This window comes from Lytechinus pictus, chromosome 9, assembly GCF_037042905.1.
Source record: "Lytechinus pictus isolate F3 Inbred chromosome 9, Lp3.0, whole genome shotgun sequence".
Taxonomy (NCBI): Eukaryota; Metazoa; Echinodermata; class Echinoidea; order Temnopleuroida; family Toxopneustidae; genus Lytechinus; species Lytechinus pictus.
In genome coordinates, this window is record NC_087253.1 from 24949905 (window position 1) to 24968441 (window position 18537).

The following is an 18537-nucleotide window of genomic DNA, read 5'->3' on the forward strand; positions in this document are numbered from 1 at the left end:
AATTGGTATAAAAGGCATTTCCATAACATTTGCTCCTCTATAAATTCCATACACTGATCGAATAATTAAACTTCAACCCTGGATTTAATCACTGTACCCTATCCTAAACTTAACCTTAAACCTAAAAAGAAAACGTTATTGCAATCTGAACCCTAACCTTACATGAAATGAAGCCTGTTGCAAATATCGCAGGAGGAAATGTCTTGTCACACCAAAGGTAACTGGGAATAAACAGGAGTTTTAAGAAAATAATCAGTTTACCAGATGAAAGACTTACATTTAGTCCTTGAACTTATTGATCTGCAGGGTCCTATTTCATGAAAGGTTGATATGTGTGATAGCAACTCTTGCTGAGATAATGTCGCCTTTTATCGGAAGAGCCAATCAGGAAGCAGAATTTTCACTGTTGTCATGGTAGTTGACATTCCAGTTGCTATCATAGCAACTTTTTATTAACTGGGGCCCTGTTATGCTTTATCAATAGGCTTGCCTTTGAGTATTACAATATGATTGAAGCAAAGATCCCAGCGTTCACGATGGACTTTGTTAGATGGTTACAAGGCAAGAAACCCATGTAAGTATGATGATGGTGGTGGTGGTGGTGATGATGGTGGTGGTGATGATCGATGGTGGTGATGATGTTGATGATGACAATGATGGTGATAGTTATGATGATGAGGATGAGTATTATGGTGATGATGTCAATGACGACGATGATGATGATGCTGGCGGTGATGGTGATGATAGGAATGGTGATTTCAATGTTGGTGATGATGATGATGTTGGTGGTGAGGATGATGTCGGTGATGTTGGTGGTGGTGGTGTTGGTGATGATTATGATGATGATGATGATGATGTTGATATTGATGATAATTTTGATGATAATGATGATGTTGAAGATTATGATGGTGATGATGATGATGATGGTGATGAAGATGACGATGATGATTGCTCCAATCGTTAAATGAGCTCCTGATTTTTTATTTCAGGATGGTCAAGTTAAATCACAAAATCAAGAACATGGTCTACACGCTGAAATACTTCACAAACAACCAATGGGAGTGGACCAATGAGAACACAGCAATCCTCTCAGCGGCTATGAGCGAGGAAGATAGGAAGGTATGTTGAAATCGACCAAAAACATTTCTAGATACATCCGTAAGTTCCCTTATATAAACCAGGAGGCCATCTCATAAAGCTGTTCGTAAGCTAAGAGTGACTTTAAAGGACAAGTCCACCCCAACAAAAAGTTGATTTGAATAAAAGCGAAAAATCCAACAAGCATAACACTGAAAATTTCATCAAAATCGGATGTAAAATAAGAAAGTTTTGCTTAATTTCACAAAAAAGTTATATTCACATCCTTGTCGCTCTGCAAATGAAGAGACTAATGACATCACTCACTCACTATTTCTTTTGTATTTTATTATATGAAATATGAAGTATTCCAATTTTCTCCCTGTTGTCGTGTGAAACAAAGATGAATTCCTCCTTGAACATGTGCAATTAGCATTGTTCAATTCTATATGGTTCAATCAAATTGGTCCTTATTGCCAAATCTGTAAAAAATGAAATATTGTATAATTCAAACAATAAAAAAAAAAAAAAATAGTGAGTGAGGGACATCATCGACTCTCTCATTTGCATGTCACTGAGTTGTGCATATCACTGTTTTGTGAAAAATAAACGAAACTTTAAAATGTCATAACTTCCTTATTTTACAACCGATTTTGATGAAATTTCAGCATAATGCTTGTTTGATTTTTCTCTATTTATTCAAAACAATACTTTTCTGGGGTGGACTTGTCCTTTAAGAACAACTGGTGATCCTTTCTTGTGGTAAATGATATTCACTATTAAATGTTCATTGGCGATTACAAAGCTGTGCCAACTTATATGTTTTAACAATATTTAGTATGTTTTTCATAATCAAGTGACAAAATGTGAGTTTTTAATTCCATTTTTTTTTTTATATGTGATTGTCATGCTCATATGTGTAATTTATCCCTTTTCATGCCAAAATGTGTTTTTTTTTCCTTCAAAATATGATTTAAATTATGGATCAGTATGTTTTTTGGTCAACAGAATTTGGCAGCTCCATGATTATGGAGCTTGTAAGAAAGGATCACCAGTCGTTCTTAAAGGACAAGTCCACCCAAAGGGAAAGTTGATTCAAATAAAAAGAGAAAAATCCAACAAGCATAACACTGAAAATTTCATCAAAATTGGACGTAAAATAAGAAAGTTATGACATTTTTAAGTTTGCTTAATTTCACAAAACAGTTATATTCACATCCTTGTCGGTATGCAAATGAGGAGACTGATGACATCACTCACTATTTCTTTTGTATTTTATTATATGAAATATGAACTTTTCCAATTTTCTCCCTGTTGTTGTGTGAAACAACGATTGATTCCTCCCTGAACATGTGTAATTAGCATTGTTTAATAATATATGGTTCAATCAAGTTGGTCCTTTTTGTCAAATCCTTAAAAATGAATTATTTTATAATTCAAACAATAAATAACAAAAGAAACAGTGAGTGATGGACATCATCGACTGTCTCATTTGCATTTCACTGAGTTGTGCATATCACTGTTTTGTGAAAAAATAAGTGAAACTTCAAAATGCCATAACTTTCTTATTATACATTAGATTTTGATGAATTTTTTAGAATAATGTTTGTTTGATTTTTCTCTATTTATTCAAATCAACATTTTTCTTGGGTGGACTTGACCTTTAAGGTTGCGCACTTAATTCCTTGGTCACATTTGCTCTACGGCGGCCGTACGGCATGTCGAAAACAGCCGTTTTAAAATGTTTTGTACCAGTTACATAATAGTGGGGTTTGAATAAAAATGAATAAAACGGCTGTTTTCGACTCACCGTACGGCCGCCGTAGAGCAAATGTGACCGAGGTATAACTTGCAAACAGCTTTATGAAATACCCACCAGGGGTACATCTGACCATACGACTCATGTAAGTTGCTCCGAAAAAAAAGTAAATTGTGTTAAGTTTACATCTTTTCCATTTTATTTTATGAATATTTTTAAATTTTTATGTATATTGCCATTGTTGACTTATTTTAGCCTCTTAGCTTCACACACGTTTTTAATGAAACAATTAAATTCAATTCAATTTTGATCGATCCCATTACTATTAATTAGCGAGGAAGATATGTCATTTTCTTTGATATTGATTATGTCTCTATTCTGAATGAATTATTTATCTATGTTTATTTTACAATTGTCAATAATGTTATTAGACTTCTGTATTCACAGCTGCAGTTAATTTGTTATATTATTTTCTATGATATTTTCTAGATTATGCATGTAAGAATTTTATTTGAAGTGAATGAATGAAAAAGATTTTTACTAGAAAACCAAAACTATTAAATGACGTAAGTTTGTCAGCATTTTGCGTATCTTTTCAGGTTTACTTCACCGATATAAGACCGCTTCATTGGCCGTCATACATAGAGACCTTCTGCCTTGGTACAAAGAGATTCGTTCTCAATGAAGACATGAAAGACCTCCCAGCGGCACGCAGTCGTATCAGAATGTAAGGAGATCCTCAAATTGGCAACAATTTCTTATTGTGAAATTACCATTGATTGATTTGATTGTTTTAATTTGTTTTTTGGCTTTCATCTTTAAGTGTCATTTCAATTACATATTTTTAAAGTTTTACCAGATCCCATGGATTGTTTAGTTGGATGGGAGGAACAGTAATAATAATGTCATATTTTACCCAGGGTAGCCACTTCAGTTCTGAAGCTCTTCTACCAGCGGGCCCTGCTTATCATATTTTACCCAGGGTAGCCACTTCAGTTCTGAAGCTCTTCTACCAGCGGGCCCTGCTTATCATATTTTACCCAGGGTAGCCACTTCAGTTCTGAAGCTCTTCTACCAGCGGGCCCTGCTTAACATGATTATTTCAACAAAAAAATTCAAAATTTCAAAATTTCATTTTGCTATTATTACCCGGCTTTAGCACGGCTACCTTGGTCGGATGCTCGAGTTGAGTGCAGCACAATATGGGTAAATTTCTTGCTGAAGGAAAACACGCCATGGCTGGGAATTAATCGAACCCACGAGAGTATTAATCACTAGCCCTCAGGCTTGACGCCGGAAAATAAGCAAACAAAACATAAAATAAATGCCTCCACAGTAGGTAATAGGGAGTGAATTAGCTCAGTCGGTAAAGCGTATATACCTGTCAAACCAAAGGTTATGGGTTGGAGTACACCCCTGGGAGGATGACTGAAGACTGCATTGTGTGTAAACGTCTCTCCCCTCCTCCAAAGATGCAGTTGAAAACACTCCATCCCTCGGATAGGATGTTAAATGGAGGCCTGTGTAGAGGAGAGTCACCACCTTTGCATGTTAAGAACCAACTGCACTATTCATATAAGAGTAGGGGGAAACCCTGGTGTAGTGGTCCACCTGCACTCCCCCAATCAGTTTTATCGGGAAGAGAGACCTGTGGGTCATAGTGATTCAGTTCGCTTTTTGCCTCCCAGGCACTGGTGACTCCAAACAAATATTAATAATAATAAGTTGCTCTCCTTTTCCTTGGCCGCCAAATGAGGTACTGGGCAAACTGCTACCACATAATGCATTTCTATGATATTCTATCTGAAAAAAGAAAAAAACAATCAAAAGTAAGTTTTATGTACAAAATAAAATACTTTGATGTTTACTGCAGTATTTGAATATCCCATTGGACACTGATCCCGCATATATGCTGACTTGAGTCTATTGAAAACACATGTTATAACAAAATCCAACAGGTTAATTTTTGTCTCGCCTGCATAGCAGAGCGAGACTATAGGCGCCGCTTTTCCGACGGCGGCGGCGGCGTCAACATCAAATCTTAACCTAAGGTTAAGTTTTTGAAATTACATCATAACTTAGAAAGTATATAGATCTAGTTCATGAAACTTGGACATAAGCTTAATCAAGTATTACTGAATATCCTGCCTGAGTTTCAGGTCACATGACCAAGGTCAAAGGTCATTTAGGGTCAATGAACTTAGACCATGTTGGGAGAATTATTTTCAAAATCTTAACCGAAGGTTAAGTTTTTGAAATGACATCATAACTTAGAAAGTATATGGACCTAGTTCATGAAACTTGGGCATAAGGTTAATCAAGTATTAGTGAACATCCTGCCTGAGTTTCAGGTCACGTGACCAAGGTCAAAGGTCATTTAGGGTCAATGAACTTTGGCCAAGTTGGGGGTATTTGTTGAATTACCATCATAACTTTGAAAATTTATGGATCTAGTTCATGAAACTTGGACATTAGGTTAATCAAGTACCACTGAATATCCTGTGCGAGTTTCAGGTCACATGACCATGGTCAATGGTCATTTAAGGTCAATGAACTTTGGCCGTGTTGGGGATATTTGTTAAATTACCATCCTAACTTGAAAGTTTATGGATCTAGTTCATAAAACTTGGACATAAGAGTAATCAAGTATCACTGAGCATCCTGTACGAGTTTCAGGTCACATGACCATGGTCAAAGGTCATTAAAGGTCAATGAACTTTGGCCGTGTTAGGGGTATTTGTTGAATTACCATCCTAACTCTGACAGTTTATGGATCTAGTTCATACAACTTGCGATATAAGAGTAATCAAGTATCACTGAACATCCCCTGTGAGTTTCAGGTCACAAAACCAAGGTCAAAGGTCAGTTAAGGTCAATAAACTTAGGCCATGTTGGGGTAATTGTTGAATTGCCATCATAACTTTGAAAGTTTATGGATAGAGTGAATGAAATGTGGACATGGGTGTAGTTGACAAGTCTTAAGTCACCGTTCAAATGTCATTTATGGTCAATGAACGTGGTATTATGTCATTATATGAATGGTGTTTTTGTGAATGATTATTTAATAGTAGTTTTCAAAGTTAGCACTGCTGCTATATTAAATCGCGTAATGCAGGCGAGACTGCCAGAGGCGTTCCACTTGTTATAAAACAAGATAGCTGACCCAATTACTGCTTTCCCATTTTTTCTTCAGGTTTCGTAACATCCGATGGACGTTCAACACCGTACTCATCCTCATCGTCTGGCGCATCCTCATCGCCCGATCACAACTCGCCCGTAACATCTGGGCCTTTGTTATGAAGATGTTCTTCGGTTTTCTACGTTATGGTCGAGTGACGAGCACCGTTCCTAATACTCACCGGTGACCGTCACGCTTTTTCCTTTGGTTTTTTTCTGTGGCGTTCCATGCGAGATGAGATGAAGGTCTACCGCTTTAATTCTGCCATTCCATCTCAGATTGACATTTAAGGAGAATATCACCCTGATGAAAGGTTTGTAATGAAAACACTAGAAAGAAAAATATTAGTGAAGGTTGCGGAGATTCCATCAAAGATGGATATAATTATTCCATCAAAGATGAATATAATTATTAGAAGTTGTAATTTTTGATTGACGTCATATACGAGCAGCTACCCCATATGTAATGTAAAATGGATAAATTGCCATTTTTTAATGGTTCATGATAATTACATTCCTTGTTTCTTTCAGGAGCATTGCTATAATGCTCAATATTGTAATATCTCAGGGCTTTGAGCCATGAGCGTACCACTTGGGAATCGAACCCGGGTCACCGGAATCCGAAACCCCCGCTCTACCGACTGAGCTATCGCGCCTCCCTAAATTTCATTCTCAAGTGCCTCACTTGTTTAAGATAAATGTTTAGAATAGTGAAAATAATAATCATAGATATTATAGATTATAATTAAAACAGATTTAAATATAATTAGTACACCACTAACTGTTACCAAATTACATATAAATACATATGTGAGTCTATATTTTATCAATGCCCTTTACATTGGTATTAATAGACATATATAACAATGCTTCTGTGTTATCATGAGCAATAGTTAATACAAATGCTAATTAATTTGTAACTAATTAGGTTCATTCCAATTGGAAGTTCCAATTGGTTCCAATTAAAACTTATTGGTTTCAAATGGAACCAGTTTCCTCCATTTGGTTTCAACTGGAACCAATTGAAACCAATTGAAACCAGTTGCCTCCAATTGGATTCAACTGGTTTTAATAGGGAAATTGGAACAACTGGAACCCACTGAGGTGCAGTTGCCTAATTGGTTTCAACTGGAACCGATTGAACCAATTTCCAGCTGGTTCCAGTTGCCCAATTGGTTTTAACTGGAACCGATTGCATGACCACTGGTTTTGAACCAGTTGTTCCAATTTCCCCATTGAAACCAGTTGGCCAACTGGTTTCAATTGGTTTCAACTGGATTTTGGTCCTGGGAGACTTCCAAGCACTATCTAGAATATGAAGAGTCTTAAGACATTCCAATCAAGTGTCAAGCATTACCTATTTACACAAGCATATTAGAGAAGTCCTTATTTTTTCCTTCTATGAATGTTATGTTTGATGACTATTATTGTGAATATTTTCAATGTTTTTGTTTATGTTATTTATAGTGCCTTGAGTATAATGATTCATTAGAAAGTGCCATTAGAAATATTTATTATTAACATTATTATCATCATTCTAGCAGGAATATATGACAATACTACATAGTAAAAATACTGCATCATGGGTAAGAATCTGGTAACTAAATGAGTACTGTATTTATAATCTCATACTGGCATTATTCAGTGTGAACATGATACATTAGCTTTAAAGAAAGTTTGAACAAGAAATTAATATTTTTAGGTCAGGGTATTTTGGCTGTTGTATTTCAACCAATTTGGGCCCATAACACAAAGTTTAGCAATCATCGTAGAAGAATATCATTACGATTGATTGCATTGACTTCAATTAATGTTCAATCAATCGTAAAAATCAAGTATATATATGATCAATCGCTAACCTTTGTGTTACGGGACCCTGGTATTGACTTATTAGATTTATCAGAGCTGCCACGTAGTACTGGCTTTCAGTAATTATTACTGAAAAAAATGAGAAAGAGTGCTGGTGGTTTCATGCAAAGTAATGATTTCTTAAGTTTCAGTTTATGTGTAGTCCTATGGTATTTTTGTGAAAATACTGAATTCCTCGCCAAAATACTGATTTTTCAGCCTTTAAAATACTGAAATGATCTTGATCAGGTTGGCATCTCTTTTGATTTATAAGTGTTGCTTTACCGTATATGTTCTTTGTTTCTGTTTTTTTTTTCTTTAATCACACCAAGCCTACCAGCAGGTTTAAATCAGAGCTGATCATGTTTTGACTGTAATTCGTTGTTTTGATTCGCTATGTCACTTTGATGTAATTATAATGTCACTTAGATCTGCCTCATATGTTTTGTATAACTTTAATTGAATGAATCTTTATTGAACGAATACATTAATGGATCAGTGTAGGAATAACAAGACAGATATATTGTATTGGACATAGTAAATGAGAGAGCCCAGGACATGGTCACTTAAAGTGGCTCAAGTAGGGCACATTAACATGTAATAACAGTAGCATAAGTACCAAGATGAAAGTATATTTATAAACAACTAAACAGCAATTCTGATGGAAATAGTTGGTATAGCAAATATTAATTTCAGAATTATTTTGTTCATTTGTTATTGAAATATGCCTCGGGTAACGAAACAATTTGTAGCTTGCAATTGTAGATTTGAACTTGTATTTTTAGGGGAGTCTTCACTTCCACGATGCATGTCAGATACAAAAAAAAAAAAAAATTGTCAAACGCTCTTCATGACAATGAACAACTAAGAAGTTTTAGTCGAAAATTGGTGAATTAAAGAATTTTTTTTATATGGCGGCATGTGAAAAGTGAGCAGGCGCTGCCAGAATTTCTACTCCGCTCCAAATCTTGAGCAGCAACCAAGCAATGCCCCAAAAACCAGTGGTGCCCGGACAGTCACCGCTCTGTGCTCGGGTGAAATTGGCTAAAAACTTGCCGCCAATTTGCTGAGCAGGGTAATTTTGGGGATTGTGACTGTAGACCAGGGTTGTGATAAAAAACGTTTTTTATTAAAAAAAACAAATAAAACGTTTTTTATTGTTTTAAAACGTTTTAAATTGTTTTAAAACGTTTTTTTTCATCGAATGATGCAATTTTCCATAAATCAATTAAACTTTATAGTCTGATTTATGTTTTAAATGCATTTTTGGGGTAAGTAAGAGATGACTACAATTTTTTATACTGAATTTTTATTTTAAAAGTTCATATTTTGCCCCAAATTTCTAAACAATGGAAATTGAATGCCTAAAAAAAAAAGAACACTTAAGTAAGTTGACATTTTATAAGTTTATTCCTCATACACGTACATACATGTATACATGTAGTCTCCGGGTATTTTGAGTCTTGTCAATCTAGGGAGGAGGGGAGAAGAATTTGCACAATGGAAGAAAATGACATGATCTATGGGGCTTCAATATGCTTTATTTCGGTTAAATCTAGAAATATAGCCCTTGAACTGCTTTTTGTCTCGTCTGCATAGCGGAGCGAGACATAGGTATCACTATTTCCGGCGTCGTCGTCAACAATTGTGTTGTACACCCAATAACTTTCTATAGCTTCGAGGTGAGATCGCCAAATTCATAACAGAGGTCCATCTCTTGAAGGTGCAGGTCAAGTTCAAATGTTAGCCCAATTTAAATAAGGTCAAAGGTCAATGAACTTTCCATGACTGGCACTGTGCTGTACACACAATAACTTTCTATACCTTCGAGGTAGGATTGTCAAATTCATACAAGAGGTCCATCTTTTGAAGGTGCAGGTCAAGTTCAAATGTGAGTTGAATTTGATTAAGGTCAAAGGTCAATGAACTTTCAATGACTGGCACTGTGCTGTGTTGTACACACAATAACTTTCTATAGCTTCGAGGTGGGATCGCCAAACTCGTAACAGAGGTCCATCTAAGTCATATAGCATAGTTTTGACATGCAGTCTCTTCATGACTGCAATATGCAGGCGAGACAATGCTTGGCGTTTGCCTTGTTTTTTTTTAATTGAAGAGTTTTGATCAAATGAATATTAGGAAAATAATCAGTATAAAATGTTTTTAAAATTTGTTTTTATACTGTTTTTTTTTTGTTATTTCTTATGTACATGTACCTACAATTTTTTTTTTTCAATACTTTTTTTAATTGTTTTTTTAATGGAAATTATTGGCAATAATTTTCCAATCATTAACAAAATGTACAAATAATGAATCGGATACAAATTTTGGCAAGAATTCACAATTGGCTTTACACATGAATCACGTTTTTGAGCAATTCTCGGTCTGACATGCACTTGTTGTGTAATATCATAACCGCATACCCATACATGCATCCCCAAAATAGTCTTGAATGATTATGATGTGACCCTGTCGTGTTTATGGATTTATCACAGAAACTTTTGAGGGAGTCATTAACCCTTATTAAAATGGGCGGGGGGGCCAATTTGACCTCCCCCCCCCCTCGACAAATTCATCACTACGCTGTCGCGCGAAATGTTTTGACTGCGCCGCTCGCTGACTTTTTGCTTACAAGTCTTGTGCATCTTTTGAGACCAAATTCGCCCGGGTACGCAGTTTCGAAATTACGCAACATGTTGTAGGTGCATGTCAGACCCAAAATTGCTCCAAAATGTGATTCCGTTAACAAAGCCAATGCCAATCATGTTTTTCAACCAAAAATCATAAATATATGATTATTTTTACTTTTGTTTCATTAGATGGATTTATTTTATGCTATTTATGATCGCAAAAGGGTCCCAAACTAAGTTCATTGGAAAAAACAATACAAAACAAAGTTTTGAAAAAACAAAGGTTTGAAAAAACATAGAAATACATAAGAGTTCCAAAAACAATAAAAATATATAAGAAATTAATTATATTTTTCAATTTTTTTTTAGATATTTGTTAGAAATGTAATAATTGATACTCTCACCAAAAATTAGCATTCTACTAGCTACATAAATTGAGTTAAAGGCAAAAACATACATAAAAAACAAATTTAGGGCAAATTTCATATATGCAATATTTGCATAATTAATTTAAAAAAATATATAAACAATCAATTTTTAGAAAAATTTACTATACAGTCTTGTAGTTTACATCTGGCTCTACGTGCATGCAAATTTTTGCGGCGATCGTGCAATCAGCGGCCGAGATCTGGGGGGGGGGTCAAATTGACCCCCCCCAGTATATCTTGGTCTTAAATCGCCCAGTTAAGGTCCCCTTGGATTGTTAGGGTTAAGGTTTGCTAGCTGACTATCTTTAATATTCTCTTTAAATTATTTTTCTTCATCTTTATGAAGCGCAAAGTTTCACCTGCTTTCGTGTGTACCACAAGAGTACAATGTCAGTTTTACAGTCGATTTTGTTTGTGTATGCTTGTGCAACACTTCCATTTCATTCAAGTACTACTATTACATGTAGTCTACATGTATTTGAGCTTATTTTAAATAGTGTTTCTTTCCCTGTCCATAAAGTGAGCACAACACTCAGATATAGACTCTATTTGTTAAAATGAGCATATTCTTCATATGGAATGATGTGCACAATTGAACAGGGAGGAAAAGAACATGACAAAGCAATGGGGAAAGGGAGAAGAAAGGGGGAAAGAGAAAGAGGAGAAAAGAGTGGTGTTGAGTAACAGTTTTAATTAGTTAGAAGAAAATAATACACCACTTCAAAAATAAAAGTATTAAAAAAATTAATCTAAAATCACATCCATGAATTTACAACACACAAGCCTATGCGGTGTTTTAAAACACGTTTTTTTTGTAAAAAAAACGGGTGTTTTAAAACGCGTTTTAAAACATGTTTTAAAACACACCGTTTAAAACGTGCCAACCCTGCTGTAGACTACATGGACAATACATTGATATATGATTGCAAATATACTCTCATGGCTGAAATTCCAGCTACAGTATTATTATATGAAACCTCACTGTACACTCTTTTTTTCAACTTCATTTAAGAAGTAATCCTTAATGGGACACTTTATATTTTGCTAAAATATTTGTTATTATTTTATTGTGTGTTTTTAATTAATTTTTTTCTTTTTGGGCTGAAATTATTGATTATCGGCAGATATTTGCCCAGTTCAAATGTGACCCAGACTGCAAGTTCTGATATGTCAACAAAAAAGAAAGATTCCTCAGTCTTATTGAATGACTCTTCGATAAGAATGTCCTCCTGACTGTTTAAGCGTCTCGCTGCTAGGCTGATAAAACCTTGTATCAAAATATTTTGATGATCGCTCAGAATAAGGTAGATTTTAGAGTTATAACACGGGTAGCAACTTTCTTTTGCCTTGAAAGAGTTCTTCACAGGTATCAGGAGACTGTTTTCAGACAATATGAGACTGCCACCATTGCTATATTTTCAAAATCCAGCATTTTCTAAGCTGCCCTCAAAATGTTTAGATTTTGAGATACTTATATTGTATTGGATAGCTCAGAATGGAATACCAAAAATATTCCAAGAGTTTGGGCAAATATTCCACGAATCACAGGAGCCTATGGGAAATTCGTGGGATTTCTGTCCTTAATTAGGGATACGCTCTGATACTGCACAGGCAATTGATGCAGACCTAAATTCGCTTTTTTAACGCATTGCTAAAATGCTCTAAACAGATGACAATATACAAATAGCGAATAGGCATGAGTGCGATGGTACGAGATTTCGCATGAGGTGAAAGAAAGATGCTCTATTCAATAATGAATAATGAGCCAAGTTGAATAGAGCGTTTCTTTCTTTCACCGAATGCGAAATCTCGCACCATTGCACGAATAAGAATATTCGCTATTTGTGTTGTACAACGCCTCGGAATTTACCGAAAATATGAAAAAACAAAGAGTTTATCCCTATAGTAATCTATGGAAAGGGAGCAAAAATACCGAAAGCAGAAAGCAAAATTCCACAAGCGCACATGACCTTGGGCAGCCTTGCGCATTTAGCCAGCAGGCTTGTACGCGTATTGTTCATTTTTACTGAGCGCAATGAATTAAATCGTATTGTGACGTCACCTCCTAAAGCCGTGCAACGGTACATTTTGGATGGTACGTCTTTTGTGCAACGGTACGAATGTTTGACATTCAGCCTCCCATTTGCTCGCGTACAACAAGCTAAGTAGGCGTGGTACAATAGGTTTTATCAACCCAGCCATGGTATGAGAGATACTTATTGTGTACATCACTGTTTAATTTCTGATCATCTCGGTAACGGCTGAAAATTCTTCCAAATAATACTGAAATATAAAAAAAATGAAATATTGTGGCATTAAGACTTCAATGAATGGATGGGTTTGTAATAACAATATTTAGAAATTACTTGAAATATTTATATGATATTGACTGGTCTTGAGGGGAACATCAAATATATTGCCAGCAAAAGAATCATATTGGCCCGAGTCTTTAGACGAGGGCAATATGGGTCTTTTAAGGGCAATATATTTGATGTTCCCCGAAAGAAAGGCAGTCAATATTTTTATTATCATCCAAATCAGATATCTAGAGCAAAAATCATGATAACAGCGATATCTTTTAAGAATAAAGTTCTGTTGTGTCATGATAATATCAGTGTCTAGGCTCTGCACTTTACCATTATGACATACTTGCAAGCGCCCAGATCCAGCGTTGTCTTTATTATGACGTAGATCGTTGGTGCGCGGAACATTATGAAGCGTATCACTTCATTCGCATCCTCAAAGGCCCGGATGTGAGACCAGGTAAAATACAAAGGTATATTTTGCGTCGTCTCTGCATGCAAAGTCAATACGCGCATTGAGACCGAGGAAAATACAAACAATATACCTATCCCTTCCTGATAATAATAAAATACAGGGAAATACGGTTTTGTAAATGACTAGCTCAGATGTCTGATACGGGTGATAATGTCAAATATTATGGCAGTAAGACTTCAATGAATACCGGTAGATGATATCAGATTTGCAATAACAGTGTATTGGAATGTATAAAACTAATGATACTTGGCATTAACATGTAATTATTGGGTAAAATGCGGGTAAAGAAAGTTCAAATAGTAATAGCAGATTTATTTCAAAACCTAGCTGTAACTAAAAACATTATTCATTCATTCTATTTTGCTATCTTTTATTGTAATGTTAAAAACTTGTTTACATCTCTCTGTTGTGTGAAGTATATAAATACTCAGTAAACTATATGTCAGAGGCATTATTCAAATTCAAATTGTTTTTGATTTGGGGAACAAAAGTAGATTAATCTGAACCTGTTTTAACAAAAAAATAGTATTCATTCTATTTTGCTATCTTTTATTGTAATGTTAAAAACTTGTTTACATCTCTTTGTTGTGTGAAGTATATGAGCACTCGGTAAACTACATGTAAGAGGCGTTATTCAAAGTTAAATTGTTTTTTATTTGTGGAGCAAAAGTAGATTAATCTGAACCTGTAATGAAAAATAGTATTCATTCATTCTATTTTGATATTTTTCATATAATTTTAAAAACTTTCTTACATCTCTTTTAAGTGCAGTATACAAACACTCAAGAAACGCAAAGCAATATTCAAATTTGACTTTGATGTCAATTTAGGGAAAAAGGCGGGTTACTGAGCCGAAGTAAAGTTGTGTCCCTTTAAAACATTTTAAACCTTTTTTTAGTGCACTATATAAGCACTTGAAAAACAAAAAGGCATTATTCAAATTTGACTTCATAATGTAGCTGATTTTGAGGAAAAAAGCAGATTAATCTGAACCTGTAGTAAGAAAAGTAGTATTCTTTTGTTCTGTTTCGCTCTCTCATGTAATTTAAAGAACTTTTAAACATCTCTTTTTAGTGCTGTCTATGAACACTCAATCTCAGAGGCAATATTCAAATTTGATTTTGTCGTCAATTTTGGAAACAAGGCAGATTAAACTGAGTCTTGGTATAGTTGTGTCCCTTAAATGTAATGTTTAAAACATTTTTAACATCTCTATATAGTATAGCATATGAGCTCTCTGTAGAGGCAATATTCCTAATTGTTTTTTTTTTAAGCCTCTGGCCACCATAGTTGGTTGGCTGCGGCATTATTGGATTTTTGGGGGTCGTTTGTCCGTCGATCCTGTTTCCATTCTCGCGACTGGGGGCGTCGTGGTCTAGTGGTTACGTCTCTCGTCTTTCAATCAGAGGGACTTGGGTTCAAATCCCAGCCATGGCGTGCTTACCTTCAGCAAGTAATTGACCCACATTGTGCTGCACTTGACCCAGGTGAAGTGAATGGGTACCCAGTATGATTTATCCTTGACGCTTTAGCGCCGACATGGCGGCTTAGTTTATACGGCAGGGTAATATGGTATCACGTATCAAAGCGCAGTAAAGTATAACAGCTCTATATGAATGGACATGTGATGTAAACTACCATCAAGTCGATATCTTGACTCCTGGGGGGTGTTTCATGAAAGTTGTCAGTGCTGACTATTTCAGTGAAATCCTTGCTTTTGATTGGCTGAGAAGCTCTGGCCTCTGACTGTTACTATGGTAACTGTCGGAGAAAGACATCTTACAGTGCTGACAACTTTCATGAAACGATCCCCAGGGGACCACATGGACAAACTCACCATTCTGTTCTATCCTCTGAAAGCGTACTCAGTTCTCTCAAAGATTTTCCGGTTTCTTTAGTAATTCCTTCCAGCCATCTATTCCTCTGTCTTCCTCTTCTTCTGCCTTGTATCTTCCCAAGCATGATGTCCTGTTCCATACCTTTTGATCTGATAATGTGTCCAAAATATCTTAATCTCTGTTTTACAACTGTACCCTCAAGGGAGTATAGCTCGGTTTTTATTTCTTCAAGGATTGACTTATTTGTTCTCTTTTCAGTCCTAGAAATCCTCAACATCATACGGTAACACCATAGTTCAAAGGCATCTAATTTCTTCCTCTCTGCCTTCTTGACTGTCCAGCATTCGCTTCCATGCATATAATACAACAGGGAATATTCATTTATTTATTTCAGTTTTATTTACGCAGGGTAGCCCTTTCAGTTGTAGAACTGAAAATATTAATGTATTTATCATCTTTACCTTTGTTTTCTTGCTAATATCTCTATCTTTCATTAGCTTGCTGAGTTTGGCCATTGCAGTTTTCCGAGAACGATTCGTTCGTTATTTTATTATTGAATGAAGAATTATTTGAATAAGTATGCATATGCAATAACGATAATCTAAGTAGATTTCGGGGTATTAGTGTCAAAGGTCACAGATGTCTTTACTAATTTTTTAAAAATGTTAATTGCTTTTCTCTTGATAATGAAGAACCGTTTCAGGGATCAATATCAAATTTGGCCCATGTGTACATATTTGAGTGACGATGGGCCGATTAGATTTGGGGTCATGGATTCAAAGGTTAAAGGTCACAGAGGTCATTGCCTATCTGAAATGATCAATTTATTGCAATAAGTCAAGAATAGTTTGAAGGATCAACTTCAAGCTAAATATGTGTTTTGTGGATGATCTTTAGATTTTGGAGTCACAAGGTCAAATGTCGGAGGGGTCTTTATTTTCGCAGAAATATGCTTTCGCGGTGATGAAATAACTGATCAAGGGATTTAAATTCAGACTATGTCACGTATGCAAATGGGAGTGAAATTATCAGATTATATATCAAGGTCAAAGGTCACCGAGAGGTCATTTGATGAGTTTAGAAGTGAAGTATTTGAGATGTGTATGCAATCTTGCAGGGGTAGGAGTAGTCTGAGATCCATCTTGTTTTATATTTTATCTTTGAATGAGTTATATATTTACATCTCTGTATGTCATAGGTATATTGTGAACTAAGGGCTGGTATAAAAATCTTCATTCTAATTTGTGTGTGAAGGAATTGTTGAAATGTTTGCACTGTATGACAGTATAAGAAAATATGTTGTAAACCATAGGCCTTTATTGATATTGTCTATTACTCTATTTTGTATACTACTGAATTGAATACACATTGTTTTTAAAAAATGTGTATATCTTTGCTCTATGAGGATAAGGGATAGCATTTATTTTTTTTTTATATTGGTTGATTAATTTTTTTTCAGAGTACTTTCAAAAGGGTATGAGTGTATGGTGAATTGAGGGCATGTATTTTTTTATATGCATGTGATTCTATGAATATTCATGAGTGTTACGATGAAATGTATTTAGTTGGTGCTCGTGTGCTAAAGAGTATTCAAACGTTTGGAATAATGAATCTCGGGAATATCAAACTGTAGCTAAAGATACTTGCTGATCATGATTATCTTTCTTTTTTTCTAAATTTGTTGATTTTTTTTTTTACATTATATGCCCTCTATGAATATTCATGAAGCTTGCTGATTGTGATATCTGTTTCTGAAATAGACCAGTTCGTAGTTACTTCATGGAAAATTTTGGTCAAATGACCTTTCATTTCTTTCATTGATAGGCAGATTTCAAAGCAAGATATTATGTAAGCTTGCCTTACATAGCAGGATGAAGAAATTGAATAGACCAGGTGACTAGAATAGCACACCAATGAACACTTTATGAAGGTATTTGTTGCATTCCTACTTTGAATGCATATCATAGCATGTTGCACAATGTACTTGGCAAACTGAAATACCAGTCGTTCGGTGGACGCATTGTTGTTTTTTGTGGATGTAAATGAAAACCACTATTCAAAAGAATATGTGAATAATCAAGACATCAAAGTTGGTGCTCATCTCATTAGATTTTAAACCACCATGTCACTTAAGTACAAATGACCTTCCTCTGATCATGCGTAGAATCTTTTGATCATGCGCAGAAAGGAACTACGAACTGGCTGTTTTATTGCCTTTTTTTAACACTTCTCTGTGTATACAGACTGTATTACTAGAACAATGATGATAAAAGATGAAGATGTCTGTACTTCAATATTCAAGGGGCCTGTTTCGTAACACTTGTTATAACAAATTTGCTATAATAGTTTAAAGCTACTGAAATCCTTCTCTCTGATTGGCTGACGTATGGTAAATTGATTATGGACATTATGCATTTGTTATTACAAGTCCCGATGGAACGGGACCCAGTATCGACCCTACTGTGGTCTGTGCTTCTTTGAAGAATAAACTGCATTAAGAAAATAAAAATATTTTCAATTGGACATGGATGTGATGATGTTGAATGTTTCTGGATGTTGTCTCGAATGAGTTTGTTAAAGCATGGACCTTCTGGCCTGTATTCTGAAGTCGGGTTTAACTTAGACCACGGTCTAACTCTGTGCTAAAATTATTGGGAGCCAAAAATTCAATTCTGTTTATATTGTATATTTGTTTTTATTATTTTGGTTCCTTTTGCTTTCATAATGGGGAAAAATACTTCAAAATACTTCAGTTATCATTCCCAGACAATTATGAACAATATGGGCGTCATTATGAGTTAGAAAATTGGATGTGTACTGTTAGGCATTTGTGCCCCAATTGGCTCTCCATAGTTAAACCACAACTTTAAACCAGGGTTTAACTTAAACTCAAGTTCAGAATACGGGCCACTAGCAGGGTTCCCACATAAATTTGAAAAAAGAATTCCATGTCTTTTCCATGACTAAATTGCTGCTTTCCATGACTTCCCGGGAGTTACGTA

The 18537-nt window shown here is 35.3% G+C and overlaps 1 protein-coding gene across 2 annotated transcripts in view; it reads left to right on the plus strand.

Moving 5' to 3' along the window:
- LOC129268544 (fatty acyl-CoA reductase 1-like) overlaps positions 1-18058 on the plus strand; it is a 36481-nt gene extending 18423 nt beyond the window's left edge. The window contains exons 11-15 of one of the 2 annotated variants that reach the window (XR_010294692.1): positions 485-574; positions 990-1119; positions 3436-3563; positions 6030-6327; positions 15794-18058. Coding sequence is in view for 1 of the 2 variants with exons in the window: in XM_064104968.1 (XP_063961038.1) it covers positions 485-574; positions 990-1119; positions 3436-3563; positions 6030-6201 (520 nt within the window). In the remaining variant the exon portion in view is untranslated. Of the gene's footprint in view, positions 1-484; positions 575-989; positions 1120-3435; positions 3564-6029; positions 9228-15793 lie in introns of those variants that run through there. The other variant, XM_064104968.1, reaches the window with a different exon arrangement.
- Positions 18059-18537: the final 479 nt, after the last annotated feature.